We start from the raw sequence: 13,628 nt of genomic DNA on the forward strand, positions 1-13,628 counted from the left end.
AATAATTTCACTAATTAGCAATTGCTAAATATTTCCTATGAATAACTTCACTAATTAGCAATATGTTCTTCCTAAGCCATCAGTGTTAGGACTGCTTTTGAAATCGTCTTGGATGGAAAGAGTAGGGTTGCGATGGGGAAAAACAAAAAAGACGACAGTGCTTTCCTTTTGTTTAAGTTTAAATCACTGCCCTCCAGGGCCTTGCTCTGACACCTCTCTTGAAAAGCAAGAGAAAACAATTTAGCTCGTCATTAAATCATTCTACAGAAATTGTAATGGGCAGCAAGATACAGAAAAATACAGAAATCTCTTCTCTCTGGACACAAACATCCACATCCACCAGTTAAACACCATTGTAATAAACTCTAGCGAATGGTCCACATTTTCCCACATCAGAAATTTGTAGTTTTTGAGTATCCAACCAGGTTGAGGCTTTAGATCTTTTTGTTTGTTATGTAGTAAGTTCTGACCTGTAAATTCTAGAAATTCTACAGGTTGCCAAGAATGGATTTAGTTTAAAGCACCTTCTAACTGAAGACTTAATGCCACAAGTAGCATTTTAATTATTTGATGTGCTTGTGTCACAGCCTAATATTAGTAGGTATTTTAATTTAACAGCACTATTTAGAAATTATAAAAGCCTATAGAATTTTGGTCTTGTATTGAAGGCCCACATTGACTTTGGGAAAATTCTTACATTTGAATCAATTGTCAGAATGACTTTTTCCTCAACAGGGTGACTTTACAAGGACAGGAGAAAGGAAGTTAGCTGGAGTTATGAAAGATGGTGTGAACTCGGCAAATCGGTATTACCTGAATCGATTTAAGGATGCTTATAGGCAAGCTGTTATAGGTAAGGAACATAAATGGCTTTCTTTCTTTAAAATTTGTTATTCCTCCCTGACTAGTGTTTTGCAGAAACCAACTTCATTAACACAGCGCATGTTTTATAATATACTTACTTGTGTTTCTATATTGAGCATCTTACCCAAGAAATCAAATTCAAATTTTTTCAAGACTAGACTTTGACAGATTTTTTTAGGCTGAAGCACAAAAGCAACCACTCATTTCCATGTGTATTTGTCAGTTTGCTATTCATGTAACAGAAGGCAGAGTTGAGGTTCCTGGAGTATGGAATGAGGTACCCTAAAATTTGATCAACTGAAAACTCCATGTTCTATTTGTTTTTCCATTACTCAAGGCTGAGAGATGTGATGAGATGTCTTTCTTGCCCTGTATGACATTTGTCATATGTTCTTGCTGTGGACAGCACACCATCCTTTCCTGTAAGCATGAATGAACATGATATTAGGGTATCTTATTTAGAGATTATCCTAACCAGTTCTTATCACGATTTAGAAGAGGAAATGGAGGTAGATTGCCCAGTGGAATTCATACAGTGGCACGTTTTTAATTTCATTTTCATGAAAGTATTACCTCATAGGATTAAAGTAAATGTAGAATGTTCTGGGTTAGAACCAAAGTAACAACTCGTCCTATGGTCTCTGAGGAATTTTTTTGCTTTTTAGTTTATTTATTTTGAGAGAAAGAGTGCATGCTTTAGAGCAGGGGAGGGGCAGAGAGAGAGAGAGAGAATCTCAAGCAGGCTCTGCATTGTCAACGCAGATCTGGACGTGGGGCTCGATCCCACAAACCGTGAGATCATGAGCTGAATCGAAATCAAGAGTCTGACACCCAACCAGTTGAGCCACCCAGGCATCCCTCTGAGAATATTTTTGAAATTCTATTGTTTAATCTGATTATTTGCCATACATGCAATGGTAAGGCCTATACACTGGTCAGTTAGGTATTTGAGAAGTCTGGTATAAAAAAGTTTGGTTTTGGCCATAGGTAAGGTGTGCGTTGACCGGAAAATTGGATTTGAGCAGTTTATTCAAGAAAAAATAAGACACTTTTCCTCCATTGGTTGATCTAGCAGCTCAGTTAAGTCATTGAGGACCCAGACTCTGTCCCTCTCTGTTTGACCATCCATTGCACCCTAATCTTGAAACTGGATTTCTTTAAAGGTGAGAGAAGGCGTGAGGCCACAGCAGTCTGGCCTTACTGCTTCCCCTTGTAAGGCCAGCGGCCAGCAGCTCTCTCCCAGAAGCTGCGAGGCTCACTGTCCTGAACACCTGTAAAGAATGGATTACAGTGCTGTGTGAAGGCTTGAGCTATATGCCACACCACAAAGAAGTTAGCTGGTCTGTTCAATTCCTTTGCCCATTTTAAAATTGGTTTGTTTTTTTGTTACTGATTTGTAGGAATTCTTTGTACGTTCTGGATGTAAGTCCCTATCAGGTGATTTGTAAACACTCTCTTCCATTCTGTAGATTCTTTTCGGTTTCATGGCATTGCCTTTTGAGACACACAAGTTTTTAATCGTGATGATGTCTACTCTGTCTAGTTTGCTGTTGTAGCTTGTGATTTTTGTGCCCTATCTGAATGAAACAAAAAGGCCTAATGCGGGGGGGCGCCTGTGTGGCTCGGTCGGTTAAGCATCCCACTCTTGATCTCAGCTCAGGTCTTGATCTCAGAGTTCTAAGTTCAAGCCCCCTGTTGGGCTCTGTGCTGGGTGTGACTCCTACTTTAAAAAAACAAAAACCAGAAAAAACCCACCTAATCCAAGATCACAAAGATTCGTGCCTATGTTTTCTTATGCGTTTTATTGTTTTAGGTCTTACACTGTCTTGTTTTTTTTTAAATTATATTAGCAAATTAAGATGATGATAGATATTAACACTTTCTACTCTAGATTTGATGCAAGGCATTCCAGTGACAGAAGATCTTTATTCCATATTTACCAAGGAGAAAGAGCATGAAGCTTTGCATAAGGAGAATCAGAGAAGCCACCAGGAACTAATTAGCCAGCTGCTACAAAGTTATATGAAGTTACTGCTGCCTGATGATGAAAAGTTCCATGGGGGCTGGGCCCTCATTGACTGTGACCCCAGGTGAGTTGGAGTCACGTTCTGGTAACTAACGTGTTTAAATTTCTGATGTTGTTGTCATAATTAGCACTAGTGGCTGTCCATCAAGCTGTGGGCATGGATGCTTGGTGCATGGCAGTTTTCATATACCAGGGCTGGAAACTGAGGCAAACTGACAGAGGCACTCACTTTGGGTGCAAAATTGAAGGGGCATTTAAAAAACTCGGCAATGGGGCGCCTGGGTGGCGCAGTCGGTTAAGCGTCCGACTTCAGCCAGGTCACGATCTCGCGGTCCGTGAGTTCGAGCCCCGCGTCGGGCTCTGGGCTGATGGCTCAGAGCCTGGAGCCTGTTTCCGATTCTGTGTCTCCCTCTCTCTCTGCCCCTCCCCCGTTCATGCTCTGTCTCTCTCTGTCCCAAAAATAAATAAACGTTAAAAAAAAAAAAAAAAAAAAAAAAATTTAAAAAACTCGGCAATGAAGAGACATATTTTAATGCAATTTTTAAAAAAAATCCATATTTGAGTTTTTAAAAACCCAAATTGTAGAACTGCAGTTCACAGCTGCCTGCCCCCCCCCACGCCCCCCCCCCCCGAATCTAGGTTTATTGCTCCGTTGCCCACAACTGAGTGCAGCAAGAGGAACAATGATGGCACTTACTTGGATTGTTTGGAAAGTATCCTGGCCTTTCACAAAATCAACCGGCCAACGAATGCTCAACATTTTTTAAACGAAAACCATCCAGTTTCAAGTTGTTCTTCAAAAGGAACAGCAGGATCTAAATTCATTCACAGATTGAGTGTTTGCTTTTACGCTAAAATCTAACATTATAATCTTCAATATTATGAATTAGAAATATTGCAGAAAATTCTAGACCAAGCTCTGAGGACAAATGGCTCTGTTTAGATTTTATTGCACCTTACCTTTCATGTGCTTTTAATAAAAGGTGTAAAACAAGCTTGAAAGAACAATTGAATGCAAGGTAATATTTATATGTATACTAAAATTAAAAACAATATTGACTGTAGGTTCATAGGGAATCCTTCCATGACTTTAATTTCCTGGATTATTTCACTTTGATAATCAATATTGTATGTGTGGATGCAGTTTTCAGACTCATAAAATAAGAGATCAGGTTTTTCTTACATACAAATTAGCGGAAAACTTCTGGGTTCCCATGAGCCATTTGGTAAAAATTTTTGATTCATGTACCTTAGGTTTTTGTGTGTGTTTTTAAAATAACATTAGTTCAACTTAAGGCAGCATCCCAAAAGAGGGAGATTCAGGAATAATTATGGGCAGCACACCTGCAGTTTGCTTGAATTTTAACTTTGCACTTCAGATTTGTAAAGGTGTTGTGATTGTCAATATCATATTCCTTAGATCAAGTATTTTTATTTTTGCTTTGGAGATTATTGAAATAGGGAAAGACCAAAATGTTCTTTTTTTTTAATGTTTATTTATTTTTGAGGGACAGAGTGTGAGCAGGGAAGGGGTAGAGAGAGAGGGGGGAGACACAGAATCCAAAGCAGGGTCCAGGCTCCGAGCTGTCAGCACAGAGTCCAATGTGGGGCTTGAAACCACGAACCGTGAAATCATGAGATCATGACCTGAGCTAAAGTCGGATGCTTAACTGACAGTCACCCAGGTGCCCCAAAATGTTCTTTTCTAAAGCTGACTACCATTTTGCAAGGTCACATTACACCTGATTTGATTTCCAATCCTGTAATTCTCACATGAAGTTGGTCTCCTGGATGAGGAGTTTAAAAATATGTAAAGTGTGTTTGTGCTGTATTTAAAGCTTGCTGCACAATTTGGGTAGGCACGCTTGTTAAGAGTCAGAAGAAGCCTCCTGCATTTAAGAAAAATGTGTATGAAAACACTCAAGGCTTTTTTCTGGCAACTGGGCTCACTGGCACAACATAAATTACTGGTACCGTATGTACCAGAACAGCTGAAACAAGACTGGTCTCCTCTCCTGGGATCAGATCAGGTCTTTAAGAAAATTGCTGGGTGGTTAGATTCCCAAACCCGTAATAACTTTCCAGATGCCAATGCCTATCCCAGTTTTGTCCTTTCTTCATTCACATGATGAAATACGTCTCTTTTTTTCTGATTTTTTTTGACCCCTCCACCCCTTTCTAGTGCCCGATGATTGAACTCCTCGTTTTTCTTTAATCCTGCACTATACCGTTGGGTTTTCTGGTAACTGGGAGACGGTGATTGTGTTCTGCTCATCTTTGATTGAAGCTCCTGAGGAAGAATAACTTACTCGGATAACCCATACTAGGCAGCAAGTGTCCCTGAATCCTTCCCTACCCATTCCTTTGTGTTAAGGATATCTCTTCCCTCAAATTCCTCGGCTGTGGGCCTCTGGCTAAGTCTCCTAATTTCCAACCTGTTCTGGATTCCCTGCCTCTCTTCTTCATATGTCACCCCTGCGAGGTGTTTTGTCTTCTAATTCTTTCTTAGACGGTCTGTGGCTAAGTTTTAGTGTGATGAGAGGATCCCTTTGCCAATGTCACATGCCGAAGCACATTCACCCTTGCCATCCTCATCCTTGTCTTTTTCCTCGTGGTCATTGGTGGACAAAAGAGGCCCATCAGAGCCAGAGTCGTGGACGTAGTGAAACCTTGTGACCTCTGTGCTATAGGACACAGAAAGATTCTGAAGATTGTCCCATCAGCTTACATCTCATTGGCCGAGGTGTCGTCTTCTGTGTCTTGTTGGTTCTCACACGTAGCCAGTTCCTGATGGGAGAATGGTTCTGTGTGTTGCCTCTTCAGCACAGACACTGGACTTGGTCCGAGAAGAGATGGGCAGGGAGCCCCACTGCTACGCCGGACATCAGGAGTGTCTGAGGAAGTGACGTATGGATTCTCAAGAGGAGGACAGGGTTGGGGGAGCAGAGGGGACACAGACTTGTGGGAATCTGCACGTGGTCTACTGGGTGACAGGGACAGACGGCTCGGGTTTGAGACTCTCTACTCTGGTCTGGGAAGGATCTCCTTTCCCTGAGGCTGACCAAACTGAAAGCGGTTGCATCTGATAACGGTTGAGGTGTTAGCTGCTTGCTAGGTTTTTTTCTTGCCCTTTGTGTTTCCCACTATTACTGTTTTACTGGAAACTGCCACCCTTGAAGCTGTGGGACAAGATGACACGGATAGAATAGGTAGTGAAGCTGACGCAATGACTTCGAAGGTCATATTTTGGCTTGGTGGCTTGGATAGAAGGCCGGGACCTGCCCATCAGGAGTCTTGGTATCTTTGAGGTAATGGGAGACACTTTGCCACCCTGCGGCTGGCCCCAGTGTCGGCCCCTATGGGGGGCATGGTTTGGAGCCTTACGTTTGGGTTTTGGAGGAGCTGGAGCAGAAGCCATCGTTGTTTCAGATCAGTCTTCTCTTTTATTCCAGAGGTGATGCTTTTTCAGATACAGAATTATTACCATCTTCGGGTTCACTACATTTTCCTCTCAGGTGGATTATTCTCTGATGGGTCTCATGTGCCCATTTGAATTTCCAAAGTTAACTGTGTGTCTGCATCTCGATTACACACAGTTCTTTAGAATTCTCCTGCTTGTCAGCTCCTCTCTACTTTTTCTTGTGGTTGTCATTCTTTCTAATACTGCTAAAATTTCTTTAACTTCACTACTGGTATTTTTCCTCATTTGCAAAGATTAAAGATTTTTTTTAGGTGGCGGACCATTTTCCCTTGAAGGGGGATGTTTGGAAACTTGCTCTTTGGCTGACTTGCTACGGAACCTTTGTACAGTCTATCGACTAAGCCAGAGAGGTAAACCCAGAGCAGGCGGACCCTGATGGAGGACAGGGAGAGAGAGCTCCAGGAATGGCTGCGTGGGCTCAGATCCCCAGCCAGCCAGCCAGCCAGCCAGCCATGGGGCTTGGGGTCTTCAGCAGTTGATACCTGCCTGCCTCCGCCATTCGCTCCTGGGTTGTGTGTATATATTTTTAAAAACACCTTCTTTGAGATAGAGTTCATATACCATGTAATCCATCCATGTAAAGCATACAATTAAATGGCTTTTAGTATATTCATAGAATTGTGCAATTATCCCCATGGTGAATTTTAGACCATTTTCATTACAACAGAAGAAAGCCCTGCACCCACTAGCAATTACTCCCCATTCTCCTGTCCCTCTGCCCAGACAACCACTGGTCTACTTTTTGTCTCTATAGATGTCTCTGTTCTGGACATTGCATATAAATGGAATCATATAATAAGTGACTGTTACGACCACTTTTGTGACTGGTTTCATTCACTTAGCATCATGTTTTCATGGTTCGTGCATGCTGTGGACCATATCAGAACTTCAGGCCTTTTTGTAGCTGAGTAGCATTCCGTCATATGGATATAGCATGTTTTGCTTATTTTCTTCCATGGATGGACATTTAGGTGGTTTCCACTTTCTGGCGGTTGTAAATAGTAACACTGAGAACAGTCCTGTACAAGTTTGGGTTTGAACATCAGTTTTTATTTTGGGTGCATATCTAGGAGTGGAAAGTGCTGGGTCATGTATAAATCTGTGTTTCACTGTTGAGAAACCATCAAGCTATTTTCCAGAGTGACTGTGTCATTTGACATTCTCAACAGTGTATGAGGGTTCCAATTTTTCCACCTCGCCAACATTTGCCTCCCCCCTCTTTTTTTTTTAATTGCAGTCCTCCTAAGAGGTGTGAAGTAGTATCTGACTGTGGTTTTGATTTCCATTTCCCTACTGACAAAGGATGTTAAGGATTTTTCCTTGTACTTGTTGGCCATTTGTGTATCTTCCTTGGAAAAATGTCTGTTGAAATCTTTTGCCCATTTAAAAACAGTTCTGTGTCTTTTTGTTGTTGAGCTACTGTGTTTTGGTAAATAAACTTTTACAGGGCTGGGGATGGAGTGAGGCAAGTGAGACAAGGTTGTACAAGTGCAGGGTCAGATCCTGTCGTTATTTCAAATGTTGGTTGGTGTTTTGTTCATGATATTTTGGCGTTAGGATTTTTTTTTTAAATACTGCACTAAAAAATTAATGGCTGGGTGTTTTTGATGTCAGTTAAATTTTGCGCCAGAGGCTCGCCGCAATGCGGTCCCGGTCACTTAACTCTGGCAGGAAAACAGTTTGGGCCGCAGTTGACAAATGCGCAGCCCTGCCACCGCAGGAACGACCCACTCCCCGCGCTGTTCCACCCCTCCCGGGGCGGCCGCGCACTGTCACTGCACTGTTCCCGCACTGCCTGCGGGCCTCCCGGGTACTCCCGTCGCAGCCTCTTGCCTTCCAGCGTCGAGCTCGGCTTGCACCCCCACGGCCAGCCAGCGGCGCGGATGCTGGGTGGTCTGGGTCCCTGCTCCCTGCACTGCGCCCCGTTGCCGCGAAAACGCTGGGTCCTGAACGACAGGTGCCTGGGGGCGCACTGCTGGCCGCGAGGGGAGTCGGCAGAGTGGAAGGACAGCGGGCGTACCGCCCAGGTGCCCTTCGGCACCTCCACCAGCCCACTCGTTATTTTGCCCAACTCTGTCAAGCCCGCTTTTTCTGCCCCGAGTAGATGCCCACTTCTCCACTCGTTTCAGGGCAGCGGGGAGGCGTGGGGTGGCCACGCTGCTGGGCGTGTGAGTGCAGCGGACAGATGCTCACACTGCCGCGGCCGCACGCGTCCCTTTGAACCGCAGCGACTGCAAACGCCGGGCCGGGCGGACCGCGGGCACCTCGGCGCTCCGCCCCCGCGGGCTGGGACCGCTCGCTGCGCGGGGGCGGGAATAGCGGGGGCGGATGCGCATGCGCACTGGGCGCGTGCCGCGGCAGCGGGGGCGGCCGGAAACGAGACGTGTCTCCTGGGCGTGGCTTGGCGCTGCAGTTGCCGCAGTTGCCGCAGTCTCCGCAGTCGCTGCAGGCGCGAGTTTGGGTGCAGGCGGCTCCGATTGAGCTTCGACTTCTCGACGGACGGACGGACGGACGGACAGACTCGATGCCGCGCTCCCACCGGCCTCCACCAACCGCCCAGCGGCCCGCCAACGCCACCGGCAATGCCACCGGCAACGCTGCCGAGCCCAAGCCCGAAGGCGGCAGCCTGGCCACGACTTTCAAGATTTTTCTCCTTTTTGCAGGACTTATGGTTAAAGTTCCTGTGGGGCTGTATTTTTCCTGCAAGTTGCTCCTTTTCCAAAGTCTCCTGTTAATGTCTCCTGACGACAGTGGCTTTTATGCGACCATTGTCGCAGTGGTGGGGTTGCATGTGGTGCTGGCAGTTTTTGTCTTCATCGTGTGGAAGGAGGGCATGCCTGACTGGCAGGAAAACAAAAACGAGTAGAGCAGCTTCGGAAGCTGCAAACGCGGGGGGTGGGGAGGTACCTAAGCGGGGTGGGGGGCTTCCTTCGTTTATTGTCCGTGTTGAAAAATGTGTCTTTTTTTGTGCGCTTCAGGGGCAGGGTGGGCGGGGAGGGAAATTAAGTATTTACTGCAGCTAAGACTCCAGTAAAATTGCGGGTGGGGGGGGAGGGCTGACCTTTTTCTTGACCGCCTGTTACGTGCCCAGTGCTTTTCGTTAAAGACATAATGTTTTTGACTGAGGATCCTGTTGGACTGATGTAAATATATTAATGCCTCAGTGGAAAACGCTCGGAGGAAGTAACACTGACTTGTAGAAGTAGAATTTCTTCTTAAGATAAGTGTCGTGACATAATTTTTATGGCTTGGCTCAAGCATCAGTTTTCAGAGTGCATGTAAGTATCGCTGCGCAAACCCCCACTGCGCGGTAGTGTGATCCGGGGTTCGCGGTGGAGCCGCCAGTAGCCTGAGTGCGTGGTCTTGTGTTCCCGGTGGATTGATTAGTTAGTGCGCATGATTCTTGGACCAATCTGCGTAACGTCGGTTCCTAGCATCTTACTCGTTGTATTTTTCGGTGTCTTACTGTAGGTGAAAACTGAGGCGAATTAGTTATTTCAGATTAAGACCGTTTGAGTTATGCTGCAGCAGGGGGCCGCGGATGTAAATTACTGCAGTTTTAAGATTTTGGTTAGTTTGTCTCTGCAGTACGCATTAAACAATGACCTCATTCTGACGCAGTTTAAGGACGTGACTTACATCTACAAATGATTTTTTTCCCTACTGTTTTCCATTTGTTTTTCAGTAGTAGTATTTTGGCAAATCTGGGCGAATAGGTATGAAATTCTAAAGGAGCAATATCCACTCGTACAGTGGAATATTGAGACCAATATAAGAATGTAGATTAACTTCCACCTTTTGATTGGAAATTAATATTGTTAATATTAGATGAATATTAAGACTTTTGAGTTCAGGTTTTGCCCGCTTTATCTGCTGATTATTTGTAGATTTTTATACTTGGACCATTTTTTAATTCATAATCTTACAAAAATGTAGATTTTGCTGTGGGGCTTAATGGTCTCACCAACACTCATGTTTCTGACCCTTATTTTGATATTTGATTTCAGAGGGGAGGTAAAAATATGGTAAAACAAGTCCAAAAAATGGACTTAGAATAAGGAAATGTTTACTTGTTCCTTAAAAGCCAAATAAATTAATGTGGAGTAAGAAATACACAAAGTTGCTTGGGCTTGGTCCCATTTTTGCATCTAAATGTTTTATTTATGTAAATTTTTTTCAAAAGATGCATTCTGCACATATGTAAAAATATCCTTAATGTGTGCTGTCGTTTTGATGGTTAGGTCTTGTGAGATCATGTAGACCTTTTCTTCTTTTCTGAGACCCTGGTTTTCCTTTCTTCTCAAACCCCTCTCCCCACATATTGTCTTATTTTGCCGAATCCTCCCACCTCTTTGGCCACCTCTCTCTGAGAAGGGACCTCTCTCCTCAGCTAGTCCTCCCTGACACCTACCCCCCATTCTCAAACTGAGTTCCTTTTTTCCCCCCTCCAGATGGATAGATTGCATACATTTAACTTCAAAAGTGGGACTCCTTGATTATTTGATTTTCTGCCCCCCCAACCAATCTTTATCACAAGTGGCTCTGCTATACAAATAATCTTGGCACAAATGCAGGTGAAAATGAAAATATTTAATTATTTGTGTCGTGTCTGTTTAGCCTCATTGATGCTACTCACAGAGATGTGGATGTGCTGTTACTGCTTTCTAACTCTGCCTACTACGTGGCCTAGTAAGTTGCTTTTTGATTTAAAGCTTTTTAATTGTTATTTTAATTTAAGTCAACTTCCTTATTAGAATTCATGACAAAAAAATTAAGAGTCTGGTTTTGTTAGATAGTTTAAGGAACTTCACTGAACTTCTTTACCTCATATAACTGTTCTTATCAACTTGAAAATGGGATTTTAGAGTTGTAATCAGTATTTATATGTTTTTTCAGTATATAAGTATTATATATTTTCCATGTTTTGATGTACTCCATGCTTTTAATGTAAATGACTCTACATTATTTTTTATTACTCTACAGTAAACAGTTCCTCATCTTTTAGCACTGAAATACTTCCTTTTTTTTTTGATGTTAGGAATGATACAGTTGTCATTGTGCAGGTAATTGTATATGTGTGTGCACACACATGCACACACCTGCTTCTCTTTGGTTAAAAGGGTATGATGAATTACAATACTTCTGTGGTTTATCAGATCTCTAATAAGGCTACCAATTAACAATGCCACTAGCAAAATTACAAGCACTTCCTCATTAGCCTTACCAGAATCAGGTTTTGTTTTGTTTTTCCTATTAAGTAAATACTTTCTTTTTGGACTTGGGTGACTCTGAATGGTCTTTTTTTTTTTTTTTTTTAGTCATTGGCCCAGGTGCCCATTGAGGTTGATGTATGGATTTTTTATTCTTGATTTCGGATATCAGATGTATCTGTTATTATTCACAGATACATGCCTTTAGTGTAGTACGTATGTGTTTACCTGCCTTTTAGGTTAAGTTTTAGGTTGGTTGGGTTTAAAAATTTTTATAAAACAAATTACATTTTGTAATTCATTTTAATGTAAGATATAAGCTGATTGTTACTTAGCTTTTGAACTGTATATATATGTTAATGCCATTTCATCTAGTTTTTAAAATGTTTAACCTTTTATCCCATAGTGTATTATGCCCTGGAATATTTTAACTGTATAGAAGTTGCTACTGTTTCAGCCGACAAACCAAATATGCTTTTGATTTTAATCCTGTTTTTACTCCCTTTCCTTTTATCCAGTTATGATGATGAAGTGGATAAGGTAAACCAGTATCAACGACTAAGTCTAGAAGACCTGGAAAAAATAGAAATAGGTAAATTTTAACATGCTAATCAACTCCTCGAAAGCAAATACGGTTTCTTCCAAGAATGGGTCACTTTGTTTGAGCGAGCACTATAGCATACTGGACCCAGAAAGGGACATTGATACTATACTGCAAGTAGTCTAATTTTTAGGACTCTCTTCTGTTCCTTAGAGATTAGTGATGGATAGATTGTAAGAACTGTGCTTAATACCTTGTGAAGATTAACCCAGGGATCAAGAAAGTTTACATATTTGAAACTGAAGAAGAGTTTTTATGTAGTCTCATCAAACCAAATCATCACAGTAAGCTTGTATTTTGTGTGTCCTCATTTAGAAGAAATAAGAAAAGTGTGCTAAGTAGTTAATGATGAGTAAGTGTTGGTATTTTGGAGCTAAAAAAGTGAATGTTATATGAATCGTTTAAACATCTTCATTTGGGTTTTTAGGTCCTGAACCCACTCTTTTTGGTAAGCCAAAGTTCTCCTGCATGCGACTGCACTACAGATACAAAGAAGCAAGTGGCTATTTCCACACACTGAGAGCTGTAATGCGCAATCCAGAAGAGGACGGGAAAGGTAATGAAGAGATGCCTGTATTCAGGGGTAGCTTTTGATCTGCTCTTAAAAATCCAGGTGGAACTGGGGAAAGCACATACCATTACAAACGGAATGATCCAGGAAAACCGCTTTGAGCTTTGCAACCTTCACATAGCAGCTTTGTCCCCAGCAAAGCAGGGAAGTTACTTGAGCTGATGTAGCTCGGGCAAGGGTATCTGATGGGAGATCTGTGTATTTGGCCATATGGGCGCCAGGCCTTTCCCCCAACACAGGTGCCTCTCGTGGACACTCATCGGGGGCCGTTCCTGTCTTGTTCGTGGCCGTTGCCTTGGTGTCTAACACAGGACAAATGAGAAGAAACTTCTAATTCCAGTTGATTTGGGTCTTTTGCCCTTTATTAATTCCTTTTGCCCTTTATTAATTTTAGAACAACAAAAAAATTTGTTTCAGGACATTTTAAATTAGTGGGGGAGAGTAGTGAACAAGAAGCAGTTTTCTGTAAATCGCAGCAAGTACATTTGTATTTAAGCGTTAAGACCGCACGTTTCATTCAGGGTTCTGAATTACAAGTGCTGTTTTTTTCATCTGTTTTTGGAGAGATTGTCAAGCAGTTGTATTTGGGTTTCAGATACCCTTCAGTGCATTGCGGAGATGCTGCAGATAACCAAGCAAGCCATGGGATTAGATGTACCTGTAATTGAGAAAAAACTCGAGAGGTAAGCACACTACTTTGATTTTCTGAAGAACGAAGACATCGTTATTCAAAGTCTTACTCCTTTAAAAGTATTTGCAAGATAGGGAGAAATCTGTGATAAGGTATTGGTATTTAGGCTGGGAAGTGTCCCGTTTTTGTGGATCAGTAAGTAATGCTTTTTGTTTGAATCTGAATGCTCTCTCGAGAGTAGATC

The 13,628-nt window shown here is 42.6% G+C and overlaps 1 protein-coding gene across 1 annotated transcript in view; it reads left to right on the forward strand.

Annotated features, from left to right (window-relative positions):
- The window catches only part of INPP5F (inositol polyphosphate-5-phosphatase F), a 90,160-nt gene that overhangs the window by 72,328 nt on the left and 4,204 nt on the right, over positions 1-13,628 (forward strand). Inside the window, exons 14-19 of the mRNA XM_045439132.1 lie at positions 736-853; positions 2,756-2,954; positions 10,989-11,060; positions 12,100-12,173; positions 12,610-12,738; positions 13,349-13,436. Coding sequence (XP_045295088.1) covers positions 736-853; positions 2,756-2,954; positions 10,989-11,060; positions 12,100-12,173; positions 12,610-12,738; positions 13,349-13,436 — 680 coding nt within the window. The remainder of the gene's footprint in view (positions 1-735; positions 854-2,755; positions 2,955-10,988; positions 11,061-12,099; positions 12,174-12,609; positions 12,739-13,348; positions 13,437-13,628) is intronic.

This window comes from Leopardus geoffroyi, chromosome D2 (genome assembly GCF_018350155.1).
Source record: "Leopardus geoffroyi isolate Oge1 chromosome D2, O.geoffroyi_Oge1_pat1.0, whole genome shotgun sequence".
Lineage (NCBI taxonomy): Eukaryota > Metazoa > Chordata > Mammalia > Carnivora > Felidae > Leopardus > Leopardus geoffroyi.